Below are 24,089 nucleotides of genomic sequence, written 5' to 3'. Positions count from 1 at the left end.
GAGAATCACTTGAACCCAGGAGGTGGAGGTTGCAGTGAGCCAAGATTGTGCCATTGCACTCCAGCCTGGGTAACAAGAGCGAAACTCCGTCTCAAAAAAAAAAAGTTTCATCAAGTTCAGCTAGTAGCAGTTGCAGCGTATCTCGATGTTTTTAGCTTGCAGGTTACAACCCATTAATGGGTCATGAAATCAGTTTAGTAGTGGATCTCAACCGGCATTTTAAAAAAATGAAATAAAATAAGGGCTGGGCACAGTAGCTCAGGCGTGGAATTCCAGCACTTTGGGAAGCTGAGGTGGGCAGATCACTTGAATTCAGGAGATCGAGACCAGCCTGGGCAACATGGCGAAATGCCATCTATACAAAACATAAAAAAATTAGCTGGGGCCAGGCGTGGTGGCTCAAGCCTGTAATCCCAGCACTTTGGGAGGCCACAACGGGCGGATCACGAGGTCAGGAGATCAAGACCATCCTGGCTAAGACGGTGAAACCCCGTCTCTACTAAAAAATACAAAAAAACTAGCCGGGCATCGTGGCGGGCGCCTATAGTCCCAGCTACTCGGGAGGCTGAGGCAGGAGAATGGCGTGAACCCCGGAGGCGGCGCTTGCAGGAAGCCGAGATCCGGCCACTGCACTCCAGCCTGGGCGACAGAGCGAGACTCCGTCTCAAAAAAAAAAAATTAGCTGGGCATGGAGGCACATGCCTGTAGTCCCAGCTACTGGAGAGGCTGAGATAGGAGGATGGCTTGAGCCTGGGAGGCAGAGGTTGCAGTGAGCCAAGGTCGCATCACTGCACTCCAGCCTGGGTGACAGAGCCAGACCCTGTCTCAAAAAATATATATAATAATAACAATAAAATAGAAAATATTTGTGCATTGCAAATAGTAAGTATAAATCTTATTTTGTGAATTGTTTTTGATTCTTAAAATAGGCATATACACACACATTTATGGTTATGTTTAGTAAAGAGGGAAAATGTCTCAGTATGAGATGCACTCACAAACTGAAAATATCATGTAACTAGTGAGTTTATATCATGTTGATTTTACTGTGAACCCATGTGCTAGAACTTCATTATAAAATAATTTAGAATAGAATTCAATAGGAAGCAGCTGTAGGTTGGATTATTCAAAGGACTGAGCTTCTGACATACCAAAAGGCCTAGCTTTGCCTGCATTTTCATGTAGGAGCCCTAAGGTGTCTGTCCAGCAGAGACCCTGAGAGGGAGCATCTGGGTTGGTGGCTCCTGGGTTTGACAGCCTGGATTTCAGATCCAGCTCTACCACCTTCCAGCTATATAGCCATAGACACAATTCCTCACTTCTAAATAGATATAATGGTGTTATGATGGAGAGATTACAAAGGTTAAATAAAGTGATGACCAAAGTACTTTGTACAGTGTCTGGCAGATGGATGTGCTCCATCAACAGGCTCCTAGGATTTGCAATATTGGGAAGCTCTGAAATATTTCTGAGACTGGGCATGGTGGCTCACGCCTGTAATCTCAGCACTTTGGAAGGCCGAGACACATGGATCACTTGAGGCCAGGAGTTTGAAGACCAGCCTGGCCAACATAGTGAAACCCCATCTCTACTAAAAATACAAAAACTAGCCAGGCACGGTGTCACATGCCTGTAATCCCAGCTACTCAGGAGGCTGAGGCAGGAGAATCCCTTGAACCCAGGAGGCGGAGGTTGCAGTGAGCTGAGATCACTCCACTGCACTCCAGCTTGAGCGACAGAGCAAGACTCTGTCAAAAAAATAAAAATAAAAGATTTTTGAAATTGTACACAGGCACTTTTGTTATTTTGAGTAGTTAATAAGGTGAGCAGTGTTTTTATTAATTCACTGTATTACTTCCCTATTTAATGTTTGTTAACTTAGTGGTGTTGCTATCTGTTTTTTTAATAGGTTATCGAGGACACCAAAGAGAAAAGAACCGTCATCCATCAGGCTATCAAATCTCTGTTTCCAGGATTAGAGACAAAAACAGAGGATAGGGAGGGGAAGAAATACATTGTAGCCTACCACGCAGCTGGGAAAAAGGCTTTGGCAAGTAGGTGTCTATGGGCGGCTTCCTCCTGCCAGGCAGCCGTGAGCGGCAGGCCCGGCTCCTCATTAGCCTTGCCTGTTCATGTTCAAGGGCTACTGTAGTGCTGCTCAGAGAACAATATTGATCATGTCCCTCCTTCAGAGAGGGTGAGTATTGTCACTTCAGATGCCAGCGCAGCCCAGCATTCTGCCTGGCAAGGGGCATTAGGTCTTCTATGTGAGTAAAGATTTGCTGAAATTATAGTAGTGCCTGAGAGAGTCTCTTAGGAATTTGATGTGTTCCCTGAAGAGCAGAGCATACTGAGTGGCAATTCAAGAAGAAAATAGAAGCATTATTGCTCATTCTGTGTTCTTCATGGAGGAAAGAAAGCTTTCAGATGAACAAAAAATGCTTGTCACCTATCCCAGTGGCACATTTTTTGCGAGGCCCCTATATATTTGTGTTTTTTTTTTTTTTGGAGACAGAATCTCCCTCTGTCCCCCAGGCTGGAGTGCAGTGACACAATCTCAGCTTACTGCAACCTCCGCCTCCCGGACTCACGCCATTCTCCTGCCTCAGCCTCCCTAGTAGCTGGGACTACAGACACCCACCACCACACCTGGCAAATTTTTTTGTAGCTTTAGTAGAGACGGGTTTTCACTGTGTTAGCCAGGATGGTCTCAATCTCCTGACCTCGTGATCCGCCTACCTTGGCCTCCCAAAGTGCTAGGATTACATGCGTGAGCCACCGCGCCCAGCCAAGGCCCCTATATTGAAAGAGGCTTATTTTTTGCCAGGCCCCTATATTGAAAGAGCTTTTGCTTTCCAACTGTATCTTCTTCAGTCACACATAAAAAATACGGAATATATAGAAAGACACCCTTTTGTCTCAGCCCATCTTTTGTCATCTATCATTCATTTGAAATGGGCATATTCCCGATGAGTGACCGATATTTATGTTCTAATAAATATCTGTGTTTTCTACAGCCACAAAAGTTTCTATTTGCATATAACCTTTCAGGAAAATTAGGTAATTTTTTTCTTTTACCTACCAAATTGACAGATAAAATTTAAATGAAAATTACAAGGAAAAGTTACTTCGTTACCCTCCTCTCCTACCAGTGGTGACCTGTATTAATGAACAGTTATTCCCAGATATATATGTCGGGGCAGAATTCTAAGACCATATGACAAAAACCTGTTTATTTATTAGGGCTCTGTCAGTATTCTTTTAGGTTAATTCAACAGTTAATACTGTGATGGATGAAGCCTTAATTGCTTATAACCATGTTTCTAGTGAAATGAGAGGGTGTAACAAAAAAGAGAACAGGAGAAAAGCTTAGCTGTGCCTGAAGAAATAATCTAGTCAAGTCAGCAAGTCTGGATAGTGCTATAGAATGAGATACCTGAGCAGTTCCAGAGGAAGAGGTGGGGATCAGAGGCCAGTTTTTAGTGAACACTGAAAAGAAAAGCCAGATGATGTGTCCTGGAACTGCTTGGGGCATGAGTTATCAATTACTTTTTACTTCACAAACAATGATGTGGTTGCTGTATGTTTCTTTAATGTCTGGGTCATGGTGTAAAATATCACTGGAGCAGCCTTTTTTCAGCCAAGGTTGTTCAAAGAGGAGTAAGCCCAGTGGAAAGTGGTTTGAGCCACTGTTGGTTCAGTTCTCCCAAGGATAGTGTATAGATAGTAATTACTCTGGATGGAGAGGAGAAGTGACTTGCTACAGACAGCGATGCCTTGGGGCACTTGGTCCTAATTCTGTCAGGGAACCCAGTTGGGAAGGCTGCTAGGGAGTTACTTTTTGTCAAGAAACAGCCCACGTTGGTCAGCAGTGCTGCCCATTATGAAGGCAGGAAGACAAGGCAAGGTCTTATTCTGCTTGGTGTGGTCATGAGGAAGCAGGTTGGAAAAAGCAAAAACTGTTTTTTTTGACAGGTGGCTTCTTGGAAGTAATAATCATTTCTTAGGATGCTAGGTTTTGTGAGAGGATGGAGGACATTTTCAGACCAAAGCAGCCATTACAGTCTTTCTACCCATCCCCTTCATTAAACACGGTCCCAGGTCTCTCATGTTGTGTTTTTATCCACATTTTCTCTGCTTATGCCACACCTACCTTTCATTTTTTGTTGTTACGAAGTTTCCTTAAGATTCTACAAGTGAAGTGCTGAGCTGTGGAGCTGTGTCATGTGAACCACCCTTCCCCATTTTCCTTTGGGCACCTTCAGTAAGATAGGAATTTCTCACTTTAAAAAGAAGCAAGAAGGAAGTCAGATTGGATCAACCCCACTTGTATAGAGAACCACACTTCTTGAGCTTGTGGTGTTGTGGCATTTATTCAAAGATGGACTAAATCTCTGCCATCTGAGCTGTTCTCTCCCACCTCCTCATGGAAGGCCACCCCTGGCCTGCATTGATCTTTTACAGACCCCACTCTTCCCAAGCTGAGAGTGGCCTAAAGTGAACACCCCTAGGAAAGGAAGAAGAGCTGGTATCCAAAGATTATTGTTCATGGCCCTCTACCAGTGACAGCTTGGCCTCCTGAGCCATCTTGCCTAGCATTTGAATGATTTAGCTTTTAAAGTATCATTACAAAGCTTTGTAATTTACAATTTTTTTTTTAGCTGTATTACTACCAGATCCTGATATAAATTGTTATTGGTGGGTTATACATTATCTAGCAGATTCACAATATTCTTAACCTGAACTTTTCTCAGATAGAACTGTGCATCCTAAAACATAGATGTGGTAGATTCTAAATCATGGTGCCCAAACACCACAAATTACCAACTATTTAAACTCAGACATTATTTTATGTGTTCAGCCAGTCTCATAGGGCACATTGCTTTACCTACCAAAGTGTATATATGGTATTTTTTGAAAATACTATCTAAACTATTATAACATTACTGATAATTTATATTTTGAGACAGATAGTATACATTCCAAATGCCTCTAAGAACATAATTGTTAAAGACTTTACATAAAAAAAGAAAATTCTGCCATGTGATATGTATAGGTTCTCTATACTTTCTGAATTGAGTTGTCCCCAGGAGGGATCCCTGTGTGTAGGAATCCTTAGAGACTCAGAAGGAAGAGCCAGACAGGTACAAAGAAGCTCTCTGGGAAAGACTGGTATTATGGAATCCACAGGAATAGGGAATCGCAATAATCAGAGTGGTCAGTGGACTACCATTGCTTCCATTCCTCTAGCAATGGAAAATGGTACAGGTAGATCCAGCAAGATAATTACTCTGAAACCTGTTTATCAGTTTAGCAACATGGAAGTTGTTGGTGTTTTTTCAGCAGAGCATTCTAGTGGAATGATGAGGTTGGAAACCAGTTTACACAGTAGGTTGAGATGGAAGGTAGTTTATACAGACTGCTTTTTCGAATAACCTGCAAAGAAGAGAAGAAGGGAACATGATTAAGGAGAGAGGAACATGGGTTAGGCTTTTAAGATGGAAGAGCTGTGAGTTATTTATATATGCAAGGGAGACAATGGAGGGCCGGGCGCAGTGGCTCACGCCTGTAATCCCAGCACTTTGGGAGGCCGAGGCGGGCAGATCACTTGAGGCCTGGAGTTCCAGACCAGTCTGGCCAACATGACAAAACCTTATCTGTATAAAAAGAAAAATGTATGTTTTCCAAAAAGAAAGAGACAACGGAGAGGGAAGGTGAAAATTCAGGGAGGAGAATAACAAACTAAAGGTAATGGGTGGAGTAGAATCCCTGAAAAAACTGAAGGTTGGTGTACAGGGGTGCGATGGTGGGAATGACCTTGAATAAGAAGGAAAGAATGTTCCGCATGCTACCCCATCTTTTCATCTTTCTCAGCTAGAAACATTTTTCCTTCCTTATTCATGGAGATCTCCGTGCTCAATAAATGAAACTTCCTGAACTTGGTTTCCCTTTTATCTGGTTTCCATTTCTGCTAGACTGGGACTGCCTTGTCAGGCCCTCAGAAGCTGGAAGCAGCCTTCTTCAAATAGGCACCATATTACCCAGCTTGGGAATTCTGTGCATTTGCAGTATAAATCAGTGTCTCAAAAATGTCTGCAAGTTATTTTAAATTCACTCAAATTATAAAGCTAAGTATATGCTGCTTAGCATTCTTAGGGGGTGGAATTTTATAAAGTCACACAAATTGCCCAAAATAAATGGAGACTCATTGATTTTTCTGTTATTTAAAATATTTCCAGTTAATCAATGCATATACTTAACTATTTTTTATATTGAGTGCACTTAGAAAAAGAATACATACTTGTATCTGTTGTTTGCAAAGGAGATAATTGTATGCATGCTCAGTGCTTGGATTTGCTAAATAGAAGATGCATGCTTGTGAGCCAAAACTCATACTCTGTTGTCATGGTTTCTCTTAAGGTATAGCAGCATTTAGTTTTTGAGTCTTGTGGCTTCATTTATTTCTTGCCATTATACTTATTATGAATACTCTGAAGAGGTAGTTGAGAAAAATGTAGCTACACTTCCTCAGCTTTTATCACAAGTGTTTTTAAAGTTTTTATTATGGACATTTTCAAACTTGCAGACAAATAGAGGATATAATATATGGAACCTATGTACCCATAAACCATCTTAAAGATTATCAACCTTCTGTTGTTTTATTGATCTATTCTTCCTACTTTTTTTTCTTGCTGGAGCATTTTAAAGGAAATTCTACATAGCATGGCTTTTCACTCATAAATATTTAAGTATGTATTTGCCAGATGAGGACTGAAACCCCAAACTATTAATACATCCGAAAACATCAACAATAATTTCTTCCTATCACATACCTATTGCATATTTGGTTTTGCTGTATCTCAAAAATGTCTCTTATATACAGATGGCTTGTTCAAAGAATGTTAAAACAAGGTCAGAACATTGCACTCATTGATAAGCCTCTTAAGTCATCTCTTAAATCTTTTTTAATCTATAAAGAACTTAGCTGTTTTCTATAATATTTAACATTTTTCAAATTTAAAAGCCTTTATAATTCAATGCAAGAAATTCATGAAACCCGGAAAAGTAAAAGCAAAGCAATAATTACTTGTTGTCTCACTATCAAAAGAAAAGATACAAATAGCATGTTGGTACATGTCCTCCCATATTTAAGAAAACAAATCTCTTTTTGGGGAAGCATTTACTATCCTTAAACCTTTTGCTTCAGCCCGTGGGTACAGACAGTGCAGCTCTGAGGATGAACTAACATGCCCGTTGTGAAGGGATTGAGACAAGGAGGCTGTACCTGTAGGAGAGTTTTCTACTTGTTCACTGTTTGCCTCTAAAACATTCCATTGTTAATGTCTAAATGGCTGTTAACCCACCGTATAACTACCGGGTGCTGTAGAAGTCCTCAGTGTAAACTTATCATGCGATCATTTGCATGTTCACCTCTAAAGCACTTTAATATTATCAATTAAACATTGCTCTTTTGTGCTCTTTATGCTGTGCATTTGGACAGAGGTCAGAACTGCAGCAGGTAAGAGCATTTGGCGTTTCATGTAGATAAAGTGAAATGCCAAAGATTTTGTCACAAGTACTAAGTATAGACAACTTTGCTTAACTGATAGTGAGCTGGAAGGAAAACCGAAAATGATATTCCTACTCAACAGTTTTCTGAAGAACTTGTGAGGAATTCACACCAAGAACTAAAGAAATACTTGTAATACTTTTCTGTCCAAGACAGAAAAAACTCACATATTTATCAAGAAGGAAGGGTGATTCACTAGGCATACATGCTATGGCAGTTTTCTGAAATGGTTTCTGGATTCTTTTGTTCTTTTCATTGTAGCTTAAATCACTAACTTACCAAACAGTGCTTTTGCCTTGACAAAGCCAGGTATCCAAAGTACCAACTTCAGTACCAGCAGTATCTTAAGCCTCTGAAGATAAAGGATTCATGAGTTCATGAGAAAGGATTGTTTTTAAAAGAGGAGGACTCTTTCTAGGAATTGTTATATGAAACATTTTTTCAGCTTTTCTTTTGTGGAGTTACAGTAATCAGATGAACTAGATGTATTGTTTAAGTAACAACTGCAGCTCTATGCCACAGAAGACTCATGAATGTTATTGTACAGTGTCTGTAAAGTGTAGTTTGGGCTTACATATTTTTCCCAAAGTACTTAAATAAAAATACACTTTGAGCAGCTTAAATCTAAATCATATATATATGTGTGTGTGTGTCTATATGTGTGTGTATATATATGTATATATATACACGCATACTTTTTTTTTTTTTTTTTTTTTTTGAGACGGAGTCTCGCTCTTGTTGCCCAGGCTGGAGTGCAATGGCACGATCCTGGCTCACTGTAACCTCCGCCTCCCAGGTTCAAGCAGTTCTTTTGCTTCAGCCTCCAAAGTAGCTGAGATTACAGGCACCTGCCACAACGCCCAGCTAATTTTTGTATTTTTAGTAGAGACGGGGTTTTACCACGTTGGCTGGGCTGGTTTCAAACTCCTGATCTCAGGTGATCCGCCTGTCTCAGCCTCCTGAAGTGCTGGGATTACAGGCATGAACCACCAACTCGGCCTAAATCTTAGATTTTTTAACACAGGATTGAACAGCTGAAGTAACACTAGCTGCTCAGAAGTTAGCATTTAACCTGGCTTAATTTTTTTATGTTCTGTTTTTTAATTAAAAATATTTTTCTTTTATTTATTTTTTGAGACAGGGTCTTGCTGTGTCACCCAGGCTGGAGGGCCATAGCATGATCTCGGTTCACTGCAGCCGCCACCCGCCGGGTTCAAGTGATCCTCCCACCTCAGCCATCTGAGTAGTTGGGACCACAGGTGTGCACCAACATGCCTGGCTATTTTTAGTGGAGATGGGTCTTGCCATGTTGCCCAGGCCAGTCTTGAACTCCTGAGCTCAAGCCATCTGTCTGCCTTGGCCTCCCAAAGTCCTGAGATTACAGATGTGAGCCACTGTGCCCAGCCATATTTTAGCTTTTTATTTTTAATATGGATAGATAATATTAAGTGTCCAATTATAGGAAATGTAATACGTCTAGTCCACACAGCTCTAACCACTTAACCTATATTTCTTTATCAGACTAGAACTGATTTCCCACTCAAAGGTTCTATAGCGAAATATGAGCTCTTACACATAACTTTTACTATGGTGTATATAACGTTAATTTTTTTGCTTTCAAGATCCAAGAAAACATTCTTGGCCAAAATCTAGGGGAAGTTACTGCCACTTTGTGCTATACAAGGAAAACAAAGATACCATGGATGCTATTAATGTACTCTCCAGATACTTAAGGTGAGTTACTGTTGTTGTGCCTATACAAAATCAAAGCAACAGAAATGTATATTCCTTTTTCCATGCTAATGGAAAAAGGAGCAGGAGGAGCACAGAAGCAAACGCTCCTCCCAATGATAGTTTTTCTTTCCTTTTTTTTTTTAGACAGTCTCACTCTGTCACTCAGACTGGAGTGAATGATGGTATGACCATGGCTCACTGCAGCCTTGACTTCCTGGGCTCAGGCATTCCTCCCACCTTACCCTCCTGAGTAGCTAGGATTACAGGCATATGCCAAAATGCCAGGCTAATTTTATTAGGTTGTAAAGACAGAATCTTACTATATTGCCCAGGCTGGTCTCAAACTCCTGTGCTCAAGCAGTCCTCACACTTCAGCCTCCCAAAGAATCACCGATTGGCCTGGCGCAGTGTGGCTCACACCTGTAATTCCAGCACTTTGGGAGGCCAAGGCGGCAGATCATGAGGTCAAGAGATTGAGACTATCCTGGCCAACATGGTGAAACCCCGTCTCTACTAAAAATACAAAAAATAGCTGGGCGTGGTGGCGTGCACCTGTAGTCCCAGCTGCTCAGGAGGCTGAGGCAGGAGAATTGCTTGAATCCAGGAGGTAGGTTGCAGTGAGCTGAGATCGCGCCATTGCACTCCAGCCTGGCAACAGAGCAAGACTCCGTCTCAAAAAAAAAAAAAAAAAAAAACCATCTATCACGGATAGGAGGTGCCTTGTTTCTGTGCCAGGCCATGAGGATAGTTTTCTTAGGCAATGGATGAATTAATTTTTTTGACCCCAACATGCATAGTGCCAATAATTCAAGATGAAAATTCCATAAGTAAATGATTCGCGTGCAGTTGAGAGTTACCAATCCATGTGACTGAAAATAAAAATTAACTTTCTCTTTTGAAAGCCTATACTTATCTTTGACGTGGTTGCAGAGGTTGGTTTTGCCAGACTGGTAGCTCTCAATTCCTGGAGACTGACTAAACCTGAGACCGGTCTGATTTTCTCACAGGAATGTAAATATAGCAGAGACTGGATCTCGGGATCGGCAAGGTGCCAAAGCTTTTCTTAAAAATGGAAGTGGCTACACACCACAGCAAGTCTGTATGCTGTAGAAATTTGGTCTCCAATATATATTTAACTCATTTTAAATATGGTAACACAGTGTATTAGTTTGCTAGGACTTCTATAACAAAATACCACAGACCAGGTGGCTTAACAGAAATTAATTTTCATATGCTTCTCAAGGCTAGCAGTCCCAAGCTTAAGGTGTTGGCAAGTTTGTTTTTTTTTCCGGAAGCCTCTCTCCTTGGCTCACAGATGGCTGCTTTCTCACTGTGTCCTCATGTGGCATTTTCCCTGTGCACGCACACCCTGGTATCTCTGTGTGTCCACATTTCCTCTTAGGAGGACACCGGTGAGACTGGATTAGGGCCCACCCTAAACGGCCTCATTTTAACTGAATCACCTCTTTGAAGGCCCTATCTCCAAATACAGTCACATTCTGAGGTCCTGGGGGCGGTCAGAGCTTCAACATACTAATTTTGGGGGAGACACAGTTCAGCCCATAATACACAGTGCCCAATTAAGTAACATTTATTGTGCTGTATTTATTAACTCCCTGGGAGAGAGTCTGATACTACGCCTGTACTTGAGCCAAAGAGAACAGACTATTCTTGACAGGAATAGATAGGTGGGAAGGGAGTTCCTCCGAGGTCGGGAGTTGAGGATTGCTCAGGGTTTAAGAACTCCTTCCTGATTTTTTCCTTCTCATATGGAACAGTTAAGTTTATAAAATACTTCTTAGTTAACTAGGTTACTTACATCTTCATATCAAAACTATTCAGATCCCAGCTTTAGCATTTCATTTGGCTTTTTTTGTTTTTTAATACAAAGCAATAGCAGCATTTTAGGAAAATTCACACAGTAACTTTTTAAAAATTGAAGATGAATTTTCATAGTGGTACGTTATACCTCTAGAATGCATTTTTCTTTGTTTTCACTGTCTTATGTAATGAATTGCAGGTGATGGGTAGGAAGTGCATTGTGGCCTTTTTTGTTGCTGGCTAGCCAAATCTTTGAACAGCATCAGTTATTTACTAATAGCTACAAATGTTTACACTGCTAAGAAAGGAATTATTGGCTGGGTGCGGTGGCTCACCCCTGTAATCCCAGCACTTTGGGAGGCCGAGGCGGGTGGATCACGTGAGGTCAGGCGTTCAAGACCAGCCTGGCCAACATGGTGAAACCCCGTCTCTATTAAAAATACAAAAAATTAGCCAGATGCAGTTATACCTATAGTCCCAGCTACTTGGGAGGCTGAGGCAGAATTGCTTGAACCTGGGAGGCAGAGGTTGCAGGGAGCCGAGATTTGTGCCCCTGCACTCCAGCCTGGGTGACAGAGACTGTCTCAAAAAAAAAAAAAAAAAAATTGGCCATCATTTACTTTTTTTTTTTTTAAAGAGACCAGGTCTCACTATGTCACCCAGGCAGGTGTGTAGTGTGCAGTGGCTATTCACAGGCATCATCATAGTGTTCGGTAGCCTTGAACTCTGAGTGCAGACAGTCCTCCCCCCTCAGGCCTCCCCAGTAACTGGGACTGTAGGTGCATGCCACCACACCTGGCTATCATTTACTTTTCTAGCTTGCATATGAATTTATGTTGTTTTCATGGATTTTTTTTTTCTTTTTTTGAGATGGAGTCTCACTCTGTGGCCCAGGCCAGAGTGCAGCAGTGTGATCGCGGCTCACTGCAACCTCAGCCTCCTGAGTTCAAGCAATTCCCCTGTCTCAGCCTCCCGAGTGGCTGGGTCTACAGGTGGACACCACCACACCCAGCTAATTTTTGTATTTTTAGTAGAGATGGGGTTTCACCATATTGGTCAGGCTGGTTTTGAACTCTTAACCTCGGGTGATCCACCCGCTTTGGCCTCTCAAAAAGTGCTGGGATTGTAGACATGAGCCCCTGCACCTAGCCTCCCTGGATTCATGTTAAAATAAAGTTTCTCTTCATTCTTCTCTTACTGTGTTATGATTTTAAGTATGTTTATATTAAAACTTAAATTATGAGAATTAGGGTCTTATGATATTATGGTATGTGACTTCAGATGATCTTGTTCTCTCTTACCAGAGTCAAGCCAAATATATTCTCCTACATGGGAACCAAAGATAAAAGGGCTATAACAGTTCAAGAGATTGCTGTTCTCAAGTAAGTAGAGAGCACGTAACAGGATTTATACTGTAAAAATCCTGGCACTGCTTTTCAGAATTCTCAAATTTACTTTGGGGGTTTCTCTCTTTCAACTTTAGATAGTGCTGCTGCCTGTTTAAAAATTACTTTTCATTTTGTTTTTTTTCTTCTTCTTATCTATGAAACGTGTATTATTTGTGTAATTTTTATTTTATTTATTTTTTTTTTTGAGACAGAGTTTCGCTCTTTTTGCCCAGGCTGGAGTGCAATGGTGCGATCTCGGCTCACCGCAACCTCCGCCTCCCGGGTTCAAGCGATTCTCCTGCCTCAGCCTCCTGAGTAGCTGGGATTACAGGCATGCGCCACCACCCCGGCTAATTTTGTATTTTTAGTAGAGACGGGGTTTCTCCATGTTGGTCAGGCTGATCTTGAACTCCCGACGTCAGGTGATCCACCTGCCTCAGCCTCCCAAAGTGCTGGGATTACAGGCGTGAGCCACCGCGCCCGGCCTGTAATTTTTAAAGAATTTTTTTTGGTAAAGCCAAGAGAATAAATACTTCTATCTCTCTTTTGTTCATTCGTTGTTAAATATAACTGTTATTTAAAATTACAAAACAGTGAACATGCTGTTTTGTTGTACACTCGAGATCTGCAGATAAAAATGATGGTCTGTGTTTTTGAAGCAATTATAATTAGTGGAATAGGCAGACATGTAAATCAGAACTTCTCCTGCAGTGAGATAAATGCTGAAATAGAGATATACTTTGGATGTTAATGTATGCCTGTCAACAAGCATAGGACTTGATGTGGAGGGAACACAGGAAAGCTTTCATAGAAAATGGGATGCTGAGTTTTAATTTAGTTCAAGGCTTCTCATCCTCTGCAGTGTTGCCCTTTGGGGCTGGATAATTCTTTGTTGTGGTGATTGTCCTGTGTGTTGCAGGATGTTTTGCAGCATCCCTAGCCTCTACCCACTATGTAGCAGTAGCAACTCCTTGCCCACTTATGGTAGCAAAGAATGTCTCTAGGCATTGTCATATATTCCCTGAGGGCCAGAATTGCCCTTAATTGGGAACCACTGGTCTAGATTCTAGAAGAATGAGTAGAGATTTCCTGGGGCTGGGTAGGATTTAGGGTTGTTTTTTCCAAACCAAAAAAGCAGTTTAAGAAAAGACATTGGAAAGCATATTTGGTACCTGGCATGTACTTTAGTTTTTGAGGAGCATAGCAAGAAATAAGGATCTAGGAATTAGGCAGGACATACATCCTGAAGGGCCTGTTAGGTCAGGTTGAGGATCTTTGCCTCGATCTAAATGGGGAGTGATGTATAGAGGCTGGATTACGGATCGCGGGTGGAGCAAGACGTGCGAAACTAGAGACCAGGGCTTTTGTCATATTCTGGGGAGGGAGAATAAGAGTCTGAGCCCAGTTAGTCACAGTGAAGGTAAAAGAGAAAGGATGAATTTAATAGCTGTACTGTGTCAGACACATTTAGGCTGTCATATTAGTATACCTCCAGAGGCAAGGAATGGTGGGAGAGAGAAATAACATAGGGGCAAGGAAACTTCTAGAGGTGGTGGATGCATTGTCTTTAATATGGTAATGGTTTCATGGGCTTATACACATGTCAAAACTTGTACATTTTAAATGTGTACAGTTTATGCCAGTCATACTGCAATTAAAAATGAAGTATGCTATGTTTGCTACCTCTCCTTAAATACATGTATTTGTTTTGGTTTCTCGGATTTTTTTTTTTTTTTAGACAGAGTCTTGGTCTGTCATCCAGGCTGGAGTGCAATGGTGGGATCGTGGCTCACTGCAACCTCCGCCTTCCCAGTTCAAGTGATTCTCCTGCCTCAGCCTCCCAAGTAGCTGGGATTACAGGCATGTACCAGTGCACCTGGCTGATTTTTATATTTTTAGTAGAGATGGGGCTTCGCCATGTTGGCCAGGCTGGTCTTGAACTCCTGACCTCAGGTGATCCACCCAGCTCAGCCTCCTGAAGTGTTGGGATTACAGGCATTAGCCACCATATCTGCTGTTTACTCCTTAGTCCCCTACAATTGGGCTTCTTTCCCACCACTTTTCTGATTCGCCTGAAATAATGTAGTTGTTGAACTGGTTGCATCCTAATATTTATTCCATTTCTTTTTCTTCCTTGACCTTGGGACAGTGGCATGATGTCATAAAAGCAGTCATCTCACCATTGCTTTTACTGGTGGTGTGTACAAATATTGAAGCATTTGAAAGAGAGCAGGAGTAAATACATAAAGATGATGGTGTTCCTATCTGGTGGCCTGGTTTCGTTTTCTCCCTGTGGCATATAGAATGTAAGAATGAAGGAGCAGGAGTGGGTAAGGGAGCTTGAAAGAGAGTGAAGATTTGAAATAATCTCTTTGGGTAATGGGCCAGGGGCTCCCCAGAAACTCAAAAGAATGGGGGTAGGAGGACAGGGGTTTGAAGGCTCAGGCTTTCTCATCCTCTGTGGATAGAGATGTCACAACAGAAGGTTTTTGCCTTCTCTTTGGTATTTAAAATGCCTAGTCACTTCCTATGATTTCTAGCTGGCTCTGTGAATTTTGCTTCTGATAAAAAAAAGTTGGTTTATTTTGTTTCTTTCTCTTTTTTTTTTTGGAGATGGAGTCTTACTCTGTCACCCAGGCTGGAGTGCAGTGGCGTGATCTCGGCTCACTGCAAGCTCCGCCTCCTGAGTTCATGCCATTCTCCTGCCTCAGCTTCCCGAATGGCTGGGACTACAGGTGCCCGCCACCACACCCAGCTAATTTTTTGTATTTTTAGTAGAGATGGGGTTTCACCATTTTAGCCAGGACGGTCTCGATCTCTTGACCTCGTGATCCGCCTGCTTCGGCCTCCCAAAGTGCTGGGATTACAGGCGTGAGCCACCACACCCAGCCACTTTCCTTTTTTTTTTTTTTTTTTAATCTGAGATGGAGTCTCACTCTGTTGCCCAGTCTGGAATGCAGTGGCACGATCTCAACCCACTACAACCTCCGCCTCCCCGGGTTCAGGTGATTCTCATGCCTCAGCCTCCCAAGTAGCTGGGATTACAGGCGTGCTCCACCATGCCTAGCTAATTTTTTTGTATTTTTAGGAGACATGTGGTGTCACCATGATGGCCAGGCTGGTCTTGAACTCCTCATCTCAAGCAATTCACCCACCTTGGCCTCTCAAGGTGCTGGGATTAGAGGTGTGAGCCACTGCGCCTTGCCTATTTTGTTTTCAACACAGAAAGAATTAGGTAGAAAATGAAAGGCCTGCCATAACTGTACTTCCTCTGAGATCACCTTATTCGCAACATGGTATATATTTTTTGAGGGACTTTTTTTCCTTTTTAAGCAACAATACTTACATATTCTTGTTTTGAACAATAGTATACCTTATTTCCTGTAGGTATATAGCAAAATATATTTAAATGTGTGGATATATCCTAATTTAAACCATTACTCTATTTTTGAATGTTACATTGTTTCCTCTTTCTTGCTATTATAACTTGCTATTATAACCCAAATATAATAATGCTATTATATTTGTAGCTAAATCTTGGCACACATCTGTGATAACTTCATTAAGATAAACTTAGCAGTGAGATTACTGACTTAAAGGGAATATGACATTTTAACGTGGTTTGTCTTTTTTCTTTCCATCTGCTGGTCAAAACACAGAAATTCTCTCCCTCTCTTTTTTTAATAGCAAAGCCTAATTGTCCTGCAAAAAAGTGGTACCAATTTACCACCTTTATTCTAGTTCCCTAGAATCTTCCTCAGCATGGTGTTATGATGGGGGCGGGGAGTCATTTGCTAATTTGAGGGTCAAAAAATGGCATCTTGTTATTTTATTTTGCATTTTCTGATGTGAAGTCTTTGAATAGTTGAAGACCAAGAATATTTCTTTTTTTTCTTGGTCAGCCAGCAGGTGTCACACTTCATCGGGACACTGCTCTGTCCTCAGATTTTTGCTGCCTTTATCATCTTCCTGTTGACTTAGTAAGAAACTGTGTTAGACACCTAAATGTTGGCCCTCTGAAAGCACAGAGCACTTATCTCGCGGATACAGGCTACATTCGTTTGTTTAATGGATACATGGGGCCAGGCAGATTGGCCTTTCCCGTGGGAACTCGTGAACAGGAGAAACCCACTCTGCCACACAAGCATTTGAATGATTGCTGGATTGATCAGTCCTGGGGATAAGCAGCACGTCTTTTCAGCTTCATGAAACTCTAAAGCCACCTAGTAATTTTAGCAGGGTCTCAGGCAGGAACAGTCTCATTCAGAATGATTTATTTCTTTTCCTGCCTGTTCCTGCCAGTCTCCTTTCTGAACTTGGGCCAGTATTTCCCTGGCTTTGTTAATTAAGGTTTTCTGTGCAACATGTTGCTTAATTGGTTCCTGATGTTTAAAAGCAAGATTTTCATATTCCCTAGTTACTCACTGAATTTGCTGTAAATTTGCATCCAAAGAGCTTGATGTGGGATCATCATAATTAAAACTGTGAATTGTATCATGAAGACATTGTCAGCTTCATTCCATTTCTCAGGGAGCACCCACCCCAACCAGAGCTGAGTATACTTCTTGCTTTTTGCTGTGCTGGAATTTAGAGGTAGATGTCTATCGTATATTCAAGAATTGATACTACTCTTCAGTCACAAAAAAGAATGAAACAAAATAGTGATATATACTTAAACATGGATAAACCTTAAAAACATTCCACTAAGAAGTCAGGCGCACAAGGCCAGATATTGTATGATTCTGTTTATATGATGTGTCAGAAATAGGAAAATCTTTAGAGGCAGAAAGTAGATTAATGGTTGCCAAGGTCTGCAGGGAGAGGAAACAGGAGTGACTGCTGAATAGGTACAGGGTTTCTTTTTCAAGTGATGGAAATGTTCTGGAAGTATATAGTGGTGATGGTTTCACATTGTTGTGAATATACTAAAAATCACTGACATACATACTTTATAGCAGTTAAAATGGTAAATTATATATTTTTTATTTTATTTTTTTGAAGCAGGGTCTCGTTCTGTCACCCAGGCTGGAGTGCGGTGGCACAATCTCGGCTCTCTGCAACCTCTGCCTCCCAGGTTCAAGTAATCCTCCTGCCTCCGCCTCCCGAGTAGCTGGGATTACAGGCATGCACCACCACGCCTGGCTAATTTTTGTATTTTTAGTAGACACAGGGTTTCACCAGGATGACCAGGCTGGTCTCGAACTCCTCATCTCTAGCAATTCAGCCACTTCAGCCTCCCAAAGTGCTGAGATTACAGGCATGAGCCACCATGCCCAGCCTTGTGAATTTTGTATTAACTTTGTCTCAACTTTAAAAACAAAAACAAAAACAGAGCTATCAGGCACTTCTGTGGCACCATTAGGAAGCAGTCTCTGGAACACTCTCTCTAAGACAGCTCCTAACCCTGAATTGTTCTGTCAGTTTCTACAGCAGTAGTTACTGCCTGAAGAGGAGTTCTGTCTCCCTGTTCCTCACTGTGTTCATACTGATCCTCTGCTTCTAGATTCCTTGGGATACAATTCCTGGGTTAATTCGTGCTCCCATTGCCCCCATACATAGTCCAGGAATTCAGAATTACAGTGAGCTATGATTGCACCACTGTACTCCATCCTGGGTGGCAGAGAAATTCCCTGTCTCTAAAAAAGAAAGAAAAGGTTATATGAGATAAGAAAATATTAAAAAATCAATATACACAGCCAGGTGCGGTGGCTCATGCCTGTAATCCCAGCACTTTGGGAGGCTAAGGCGTGCAGATTACTTGAAGTCAGGAGTTCCAGAGCAGCCTTGCCAACATGGTGAAACCCCATCTCTGCTAAAATTACAAAATTTAGCTGGGCATAGTGGCAGGCGCCTGTAATCCCAGCTACTTTAGAGGCTGAGGGCAGGAGAATTGCTTTAACCCAAGAGGCAGAGGTAGCAGTGAGCCTAGATCACACCAGTATACTCCAGCCTGGGTGACAGAGCAGACTCTGTCTTGAAAACAAAAAAGAGAAAGAAAGAAAGGAAAGAAGGAGAGAAAGGGAGGAAGGGAGGGAGGGAAGGAGAGAGGGAAATATAGCACCTGGACGGGTGCGGTGGCTCACGCCGCTAATCCTAGCATTTTGGGAGGCCAGGGTGGTTGGGCATGTTGGTGCATGCCTGTAGTCCCAGCTTCTCAGGAGGCTAAGGCAGGAGACTTGCTTAAGCCCAGGAAGCAGAGGTTGCAGTAAGCTTAGATTGCGCTGCTGCGCTCCAGCCTAGGCGACAGAGTGAGACTCTGTCTCAAAAACAAAAAAGAGGTATAGCACTTAAAGCAATTTCGTGCTAGAACATGACTAGGTAGAATAGAGTAATCATAGACCCGGATACATCCAAGTATTTAGTACGTATTCAGAGTATCATTTAAGATTAGTGGAGAAAAAAATGGTTGATTCAGAAAATGTTGGATAACTGGGTAACCATCTAAAAAACCGTAAGTGTGACTCCCCTACCTCATTTCCCTTTGCTAAATAAATTCCAGGTAGATCATAAATTTGAACATTAAAATGCAACTGTAAAAGTACTCTGCTTAGGCTGGGCATGGTGGCTCATGCCTATAATCCCAGCACTTTGGGAGGCTGAGGCAGGTGGATCACCTGAGGTCGAGAATTCGAGACCAGCCTGACCAACATGGAGAAATGCTGTCTCTACTAAAAATACAAAATTAGCCAGGCAAGGTGCCACATGCCTGTAATCCTAGCTACTCGGGAGGTTGAGGCAGGAGAATCGCTTGAACCCGGGAAGTGGAGGTTGCAGTGAGCCGAGATCGCACCATTGCACTCCAGCCTGGGCAACAAAAGCAAAACTCCATCTAAAAAAAAGAAAAAACAGTACTGTACTTAAATTTGAGATTGGTGGCTGACCGCTGTAATCCGAGCACTTTGGGGGGCCGAGGCGGGTGGATCACTTGAGGCCAGGAGTTTGAGACCAGCCTGGCCAACCTGATGAAACTCCATCTCTGCTAAAAATATGAAAATTGGCCAGGCATGGTGGTGTGTGCCTGTAGCCCCAGCGACTCAGGAAACCAAGGCAGGATAATTCCTTGAATTCAGGAGCCAGAGGTAGCAGTGAGCTGAGATCGTGCCACTGCACTCCAGCCTGGGCAACACAGAGCAAGACTCCCGTCTTAAAAAAAAAAAAAAAAAAATCTCTGACTGGCGACATCCTAAGTATGACCTAAATCTCAGAGCCTTTTTTTTTTTTTTTTTTAATTTTTATTTGAGACAGAGTCTCTGTTGGCCAGGCTGGAGCGCAATGGCACAATCTCAGCTCACTGCAATGTCCACCTCCCAAGTTCAAGCAATTCTCCTTCCTCATTCTCCTGAGTAGCTGGGATTACAGGCGTGTGCCACCACTCCTGGCATTAAGTTTTGTATTTTTAGTAGAGACGGGGTTTCACCATATTGGCCAGGCTGGTCTTGAATTCTTGACCTCAGGTAATCCACCCGCCTCGGCCTCCCAAAGTGCTGGGATTACAGGCATGAACCACTGCACCCAGCCTCAGAGCAATTTTTTTTTTTTTTAAGAAAAAAAGATTCATGAATTTAACTAAAATTTATCTATATAGTTGTTTGTTTTAATTTTAGAGATCTTGCTCTGTTGGCCAGGCTGGTCTCGAACTCCTGGGCTCAAGAGATCTGCCCGTCTAGGCCTTCTAAAGTACTAGGATTACAGGCGTGAGCCACCGTGCCTGACCCCTGCATAGTTTTTATTTACAGAAGAATGCCAACAAATATAGAAACACAGTTTCATTCAACACAGTAATATTCAATTCAGCCAACAATCATGCTTGGGTACCTAATAATTGGGTAAAAAACTTTAGGGGAACAGGATTTTTACACAGTTTCAAAAGTATTTCCCCACTAATTAAAAGCAAAGGCAAAGAGACTCTTAGAGTATAAAAATCTAGTAAATACTATCCTAATTAAATGATTAAAGTTATTACCAGTGATGGACAAACTCAATAACTGCCTTTTGATTTGATGCATTGAAAAGGGCCATATCACCTAAGTAGTATTTCTACCAAAATGTTTACCTGAGTCTCAGCATGAGGAAACAGACAAATCCACATTGAAAGACGTGTAAAAGCGCTGGCCTGGATTCTTCTAAGGGCCAGATATCATGAAAAACAAGGCTATACAGATCACTTAATGGAAACCAAACAGACATCACAACTTCAATGTGTGATCCTCAGTTGGATCCTGGCAGCCTAAAAAAACAAAAAGACGTCCAGGTGCACTGGCTCATGCCCGTAATCCCAACACTTTGGGAAGCTGAGGTGGGCAGATCAGTTGAGGCCAGGAGATCGAGACCAGCCTGGCCAACATGGTGAAACTCTGTCTCTACCGAAAGTACAAAAAAAATAGCCGGGTGTGGTGGCATGTACCTGTATTCTCAGCTACTTGGGAGGCTGAGGCAGATTCGAATCTCTCAAACTTATCTCATGCCTGTAATCACAGCGCTGTGCGAGGCCAGTGTGGGTGGATCACCTGAGGTCAGTAGTTCAAGATCAGCCTGGCCAACATGGTGAAGCCCCATTTCTACTAAAACTACAAAAATTAGCCGGGTATGGTGGTGTGCACCTATAATCCCAGCTACTCGGGAGGCTAAGGCAGGAGAATCACTTGAGCCTGGGAGGCAGAGTGAGCTGAGATCATGCCACTGCACTGTAGCCTGGGCAACAGAGCGAGACTGTCTCAGAAAGAAAGGAAAGGGAAAGGGAAGGAAAGGAAAGGAAACAACATTGGCTGCTAGTGGTGACACTAGAGATATAAAGGGGAGAAAGGCTTTTCCAGTACTCTGTTTCTCTACACATATTTTCTATTGAAGAAGGCAAGGAATTTCTAATGAAAATTTCTATATATTAAATGATAGCAGCATGGTACAGATTTGGGTAGAATTCCAGCTATATATAACATGACTTTAAAAAAAGAAAGGGAGGAAATAAAAAGTTAGATGTCAGTGGAAATATTTTTCAGTCAATGAAAGTATGAATTTCTTTTCCTTTTCTCTTTTTTATATTTTCTAATTTTTCTATAATGACTTTATAATATTTTTCTGATAGACAGAAATAATGACCTTTTTTTAAATGCTTGATACCATTCTTTATATGGGATTTGTTTCTGTCCCCATCCCTTTTCTCACCTCTCTCCCCACAAAAAAATAGAAAATTCCACAGATATTATTGTCTGTTATTCATCAGCATATAAATAACAAGAGGCTTTAAGTATATAAAATATGGCCAGGAGTATGCGATTTCAACAGGAGCACATACCATTACACTGAAGGAAGAATGCAGAGAGAAGAGAAGGACACTCCCACCTTACCTGCTGTAGTGCCTTTTCTTTTCGGGAGGTCATAGCTGTGTTGCATCTTGTTTTCTGTACTGTTCCAGGCAGACAATTAATATCTCATGACCCTCTTTCTACTCTTTTTTGTTTTGTTGCTTTTTTGTTTTTAAGAATAACTGCACAAAGACTTGCCCACCTGAATAAGTGCTTGATGAACTTTAAGCTAGGGAATTTCAGCTATCAAAAAAACCCTCTGAAATTGGGAGAGCTTCAAGGAAACCACTTCACTGTTGTTCTCAGGTAAAGAACTGCAGGTGGGAATGTAGACCGGAGGGTCTGACCAGGGCACCTTGAGTCTGTTACTCACGGTTGGTCATAAGGTCCTGGTGAGCTGGTACTAACAGGAGTGGCTCCAAGGGAGGGCACAGCAGGGCCTGGCAGAGCTGGGAGAACACATAGCTCCGTAGGATTTGTATGGACACGTTGCCACTCGAAAACCTAGCGCAGCCTTTGGAAAGACACCATCTCCTTCAAATACTGTGGTAAAAGACACCGAGCCGGTGATGCCACTTAAAGTGCCTAGAATAAGCAAATTCATAGACACAGAAAGTAGAATAGTGGGGAAAAGGGTAGGGGTAATGGAAAGTTACTGTTTAGTGGGTACAGAGTTTCATTTTGGGAACAGGAAAAACTTTGGAAAGTAGATAGTGGTGAAGGTTACCCAACATTGTGAATGTAATTAACCCATGTATGCTAGTGGTCCATTACTGGAATGCTAAGCATGTAGGAAGTATTTATATCCTACTGCTCAAGGTCATTGCCAAGGTCTGATTGCAAAAATTCAAAAAATTGCAACCTCTGCCACAAATGGGTGAATACTGCCGAATTGCACACTTAAAAATGGCTAAAATAGTAAATTTGACATTATAAATATTTTACCGCAACTTAAAAAGAGAAAGAAAGAGCCCTTGGGAGGTAGAGAGAAAGCTGCAGGAGAGTGAACAAAAGACGTGGAAGCCAGGCCGTAGTCATTTATAATCTGCATCCCTGAGTGTTTGACCGTAACTTTTTTTCTCTGGATAATTTGGGTCCCTGTAGAAATATAACAGGAACTGATGACCAAGTACAGCAAGCTATGAACTCTCTCAAGGAGATTGGATTTATTAACTACTATGGAATGCAAAGATTTGGAACCACAGCTGTCCCTACGTATCAGGTTGGAAGGTTGGTATTTAATTTCTTTTGTCAAAAAGAGCTTTCTCATAAAAGAAGCAGGGTTTGTTGGTGGTGGTGTTTTTAATTATTTCTACATTCTGTCATGTCTGGGGCCAATGAACCACAGTCTCATGATTTTTAAGTTAATGAATGCACAAGGTAAAAAATCGGAGTTCAAAAGGATTTGACCTGAAAAGTGAGCTTTCCTACCACTCTTGGTAACCCATCCAGGGGTTCTATTTTTATTTTTTTATTGTATTTTATTTATTTATTTTGAGACGGAGTTTTGCCCTTTTTGCCCAGGCCAGAGTGCAATAGCACGATCTCGGCTCACCACATCCACCTCCCGGGTTCAAGTGATTCTCCTGTCTCAGCCTCCCAAGTCACTAGGATTACAGGCATGCACCACCACGACTGGCTAATTTTGTATTTTTAGGAGAGATGGGGTTTCTCCATGTTGGTCAGGCTGGTCTCGGGTGATCCACCCACCTCGGCCTCCCAAAGTGCTGGGATTACAGGCATGAGCCTCCACACCCAGCTATTTTTTTTATTTTTTATTTATTTTTTATTTTTTGAGACAGAATCTTTCTCTTGCTCAGGCTGAAGTGCAGTGGTGCGTTGTTGGCTCTCTGCAACTTCTACTCCCAGGTTCAAGCAATTCTCCTGCCTCAGCGTCCCGAGTAGCTGGGATTACAGGCTCTTGCCACCACACCCAGCTAACTTTGTTGTATTTTTAGAAGTGACGGAAATTTCACCATTTTGGCCAGGCTGGTCTTGAACTCCTGACCTCAAATGATCTGCCCACCTCAGCCTCCCAAAGTGTTGGGATTACAAGTGTGAGCCACTGCACCCAGCCCTATTTTTATTTTTATTTTGTAATGGGTAAGTCTTGACTCAGTAATTCAACAGTAATCAGTTGGGTAACTCAGACCCAAAGTAGCCAGACAGAGATGATACATTTTCTGATCTATGTTAACACATTTATTAAACTTTGATCTGCCCTTCCCTCACTCTTAATTTAATTTAATTTTTTATTTTTATTTTTTGAAATGA

General features: G+C 41.9%; 1 protein-coding gene across 2 annotated transcripts in view; it reads left to right on the top strand.

The window, feature by feature from the left end:
• PUS7 (pseudouridine synthase 7) overlaps positions 1–24,089 on the top strand; it is a 66,257-nt gene that overhangs the window by 18,242 nt on the left and 23,926 nt on the right. Inside the window, exons 5-10 of one of the 2 annotated variants that reach the window (XM_007982501.3) lie at positions 1,910–2,054; positions 7,502–7,519; positions 9,193–9,304; positions 12,430–12,507; positions 21,993–22,121; positions 22,920–23,045. In XM_007982501.3, coding sequence (XP_007980692.3) covers positions 1,910–2,054; positions 7,502–7,519; positions 9,193–9,304; positions 12,430–12,507; positions 21,993–22,121; positions 22,920–23,045 — 608 coding nt within the window. The remainder of the gene's footprint in view (positions 1–1,909; positions 2,055–7,501; positions 7,520–9,192; positions 9,305–12,429; positions 12,508–21,992; positions 22,122–22,919; positions 23,046–24,089) is intronic. The other variant, XM_007982502.3, reaches the window with a different exon arrangement.

Source organism: Chlorocebus sabaeus, chromosome 21, assembly GCF_047675955.1.
Source record: "Chlorocebus sabaeus isolate Y175 chromosome 21, mChlSab1.0.hap1, whole genome shotgun sequence".
NCBI lineage: Eukaryota > Metazoa > Chordata > Mammalia > Primates > Cercopithecidae > Chlorocebus > Chlorocebus sabaeus.
Note: the sequence above shows the minus strand (reverse complement) of the source record. Positions and strands in the feature narration are given on the sequence as shown.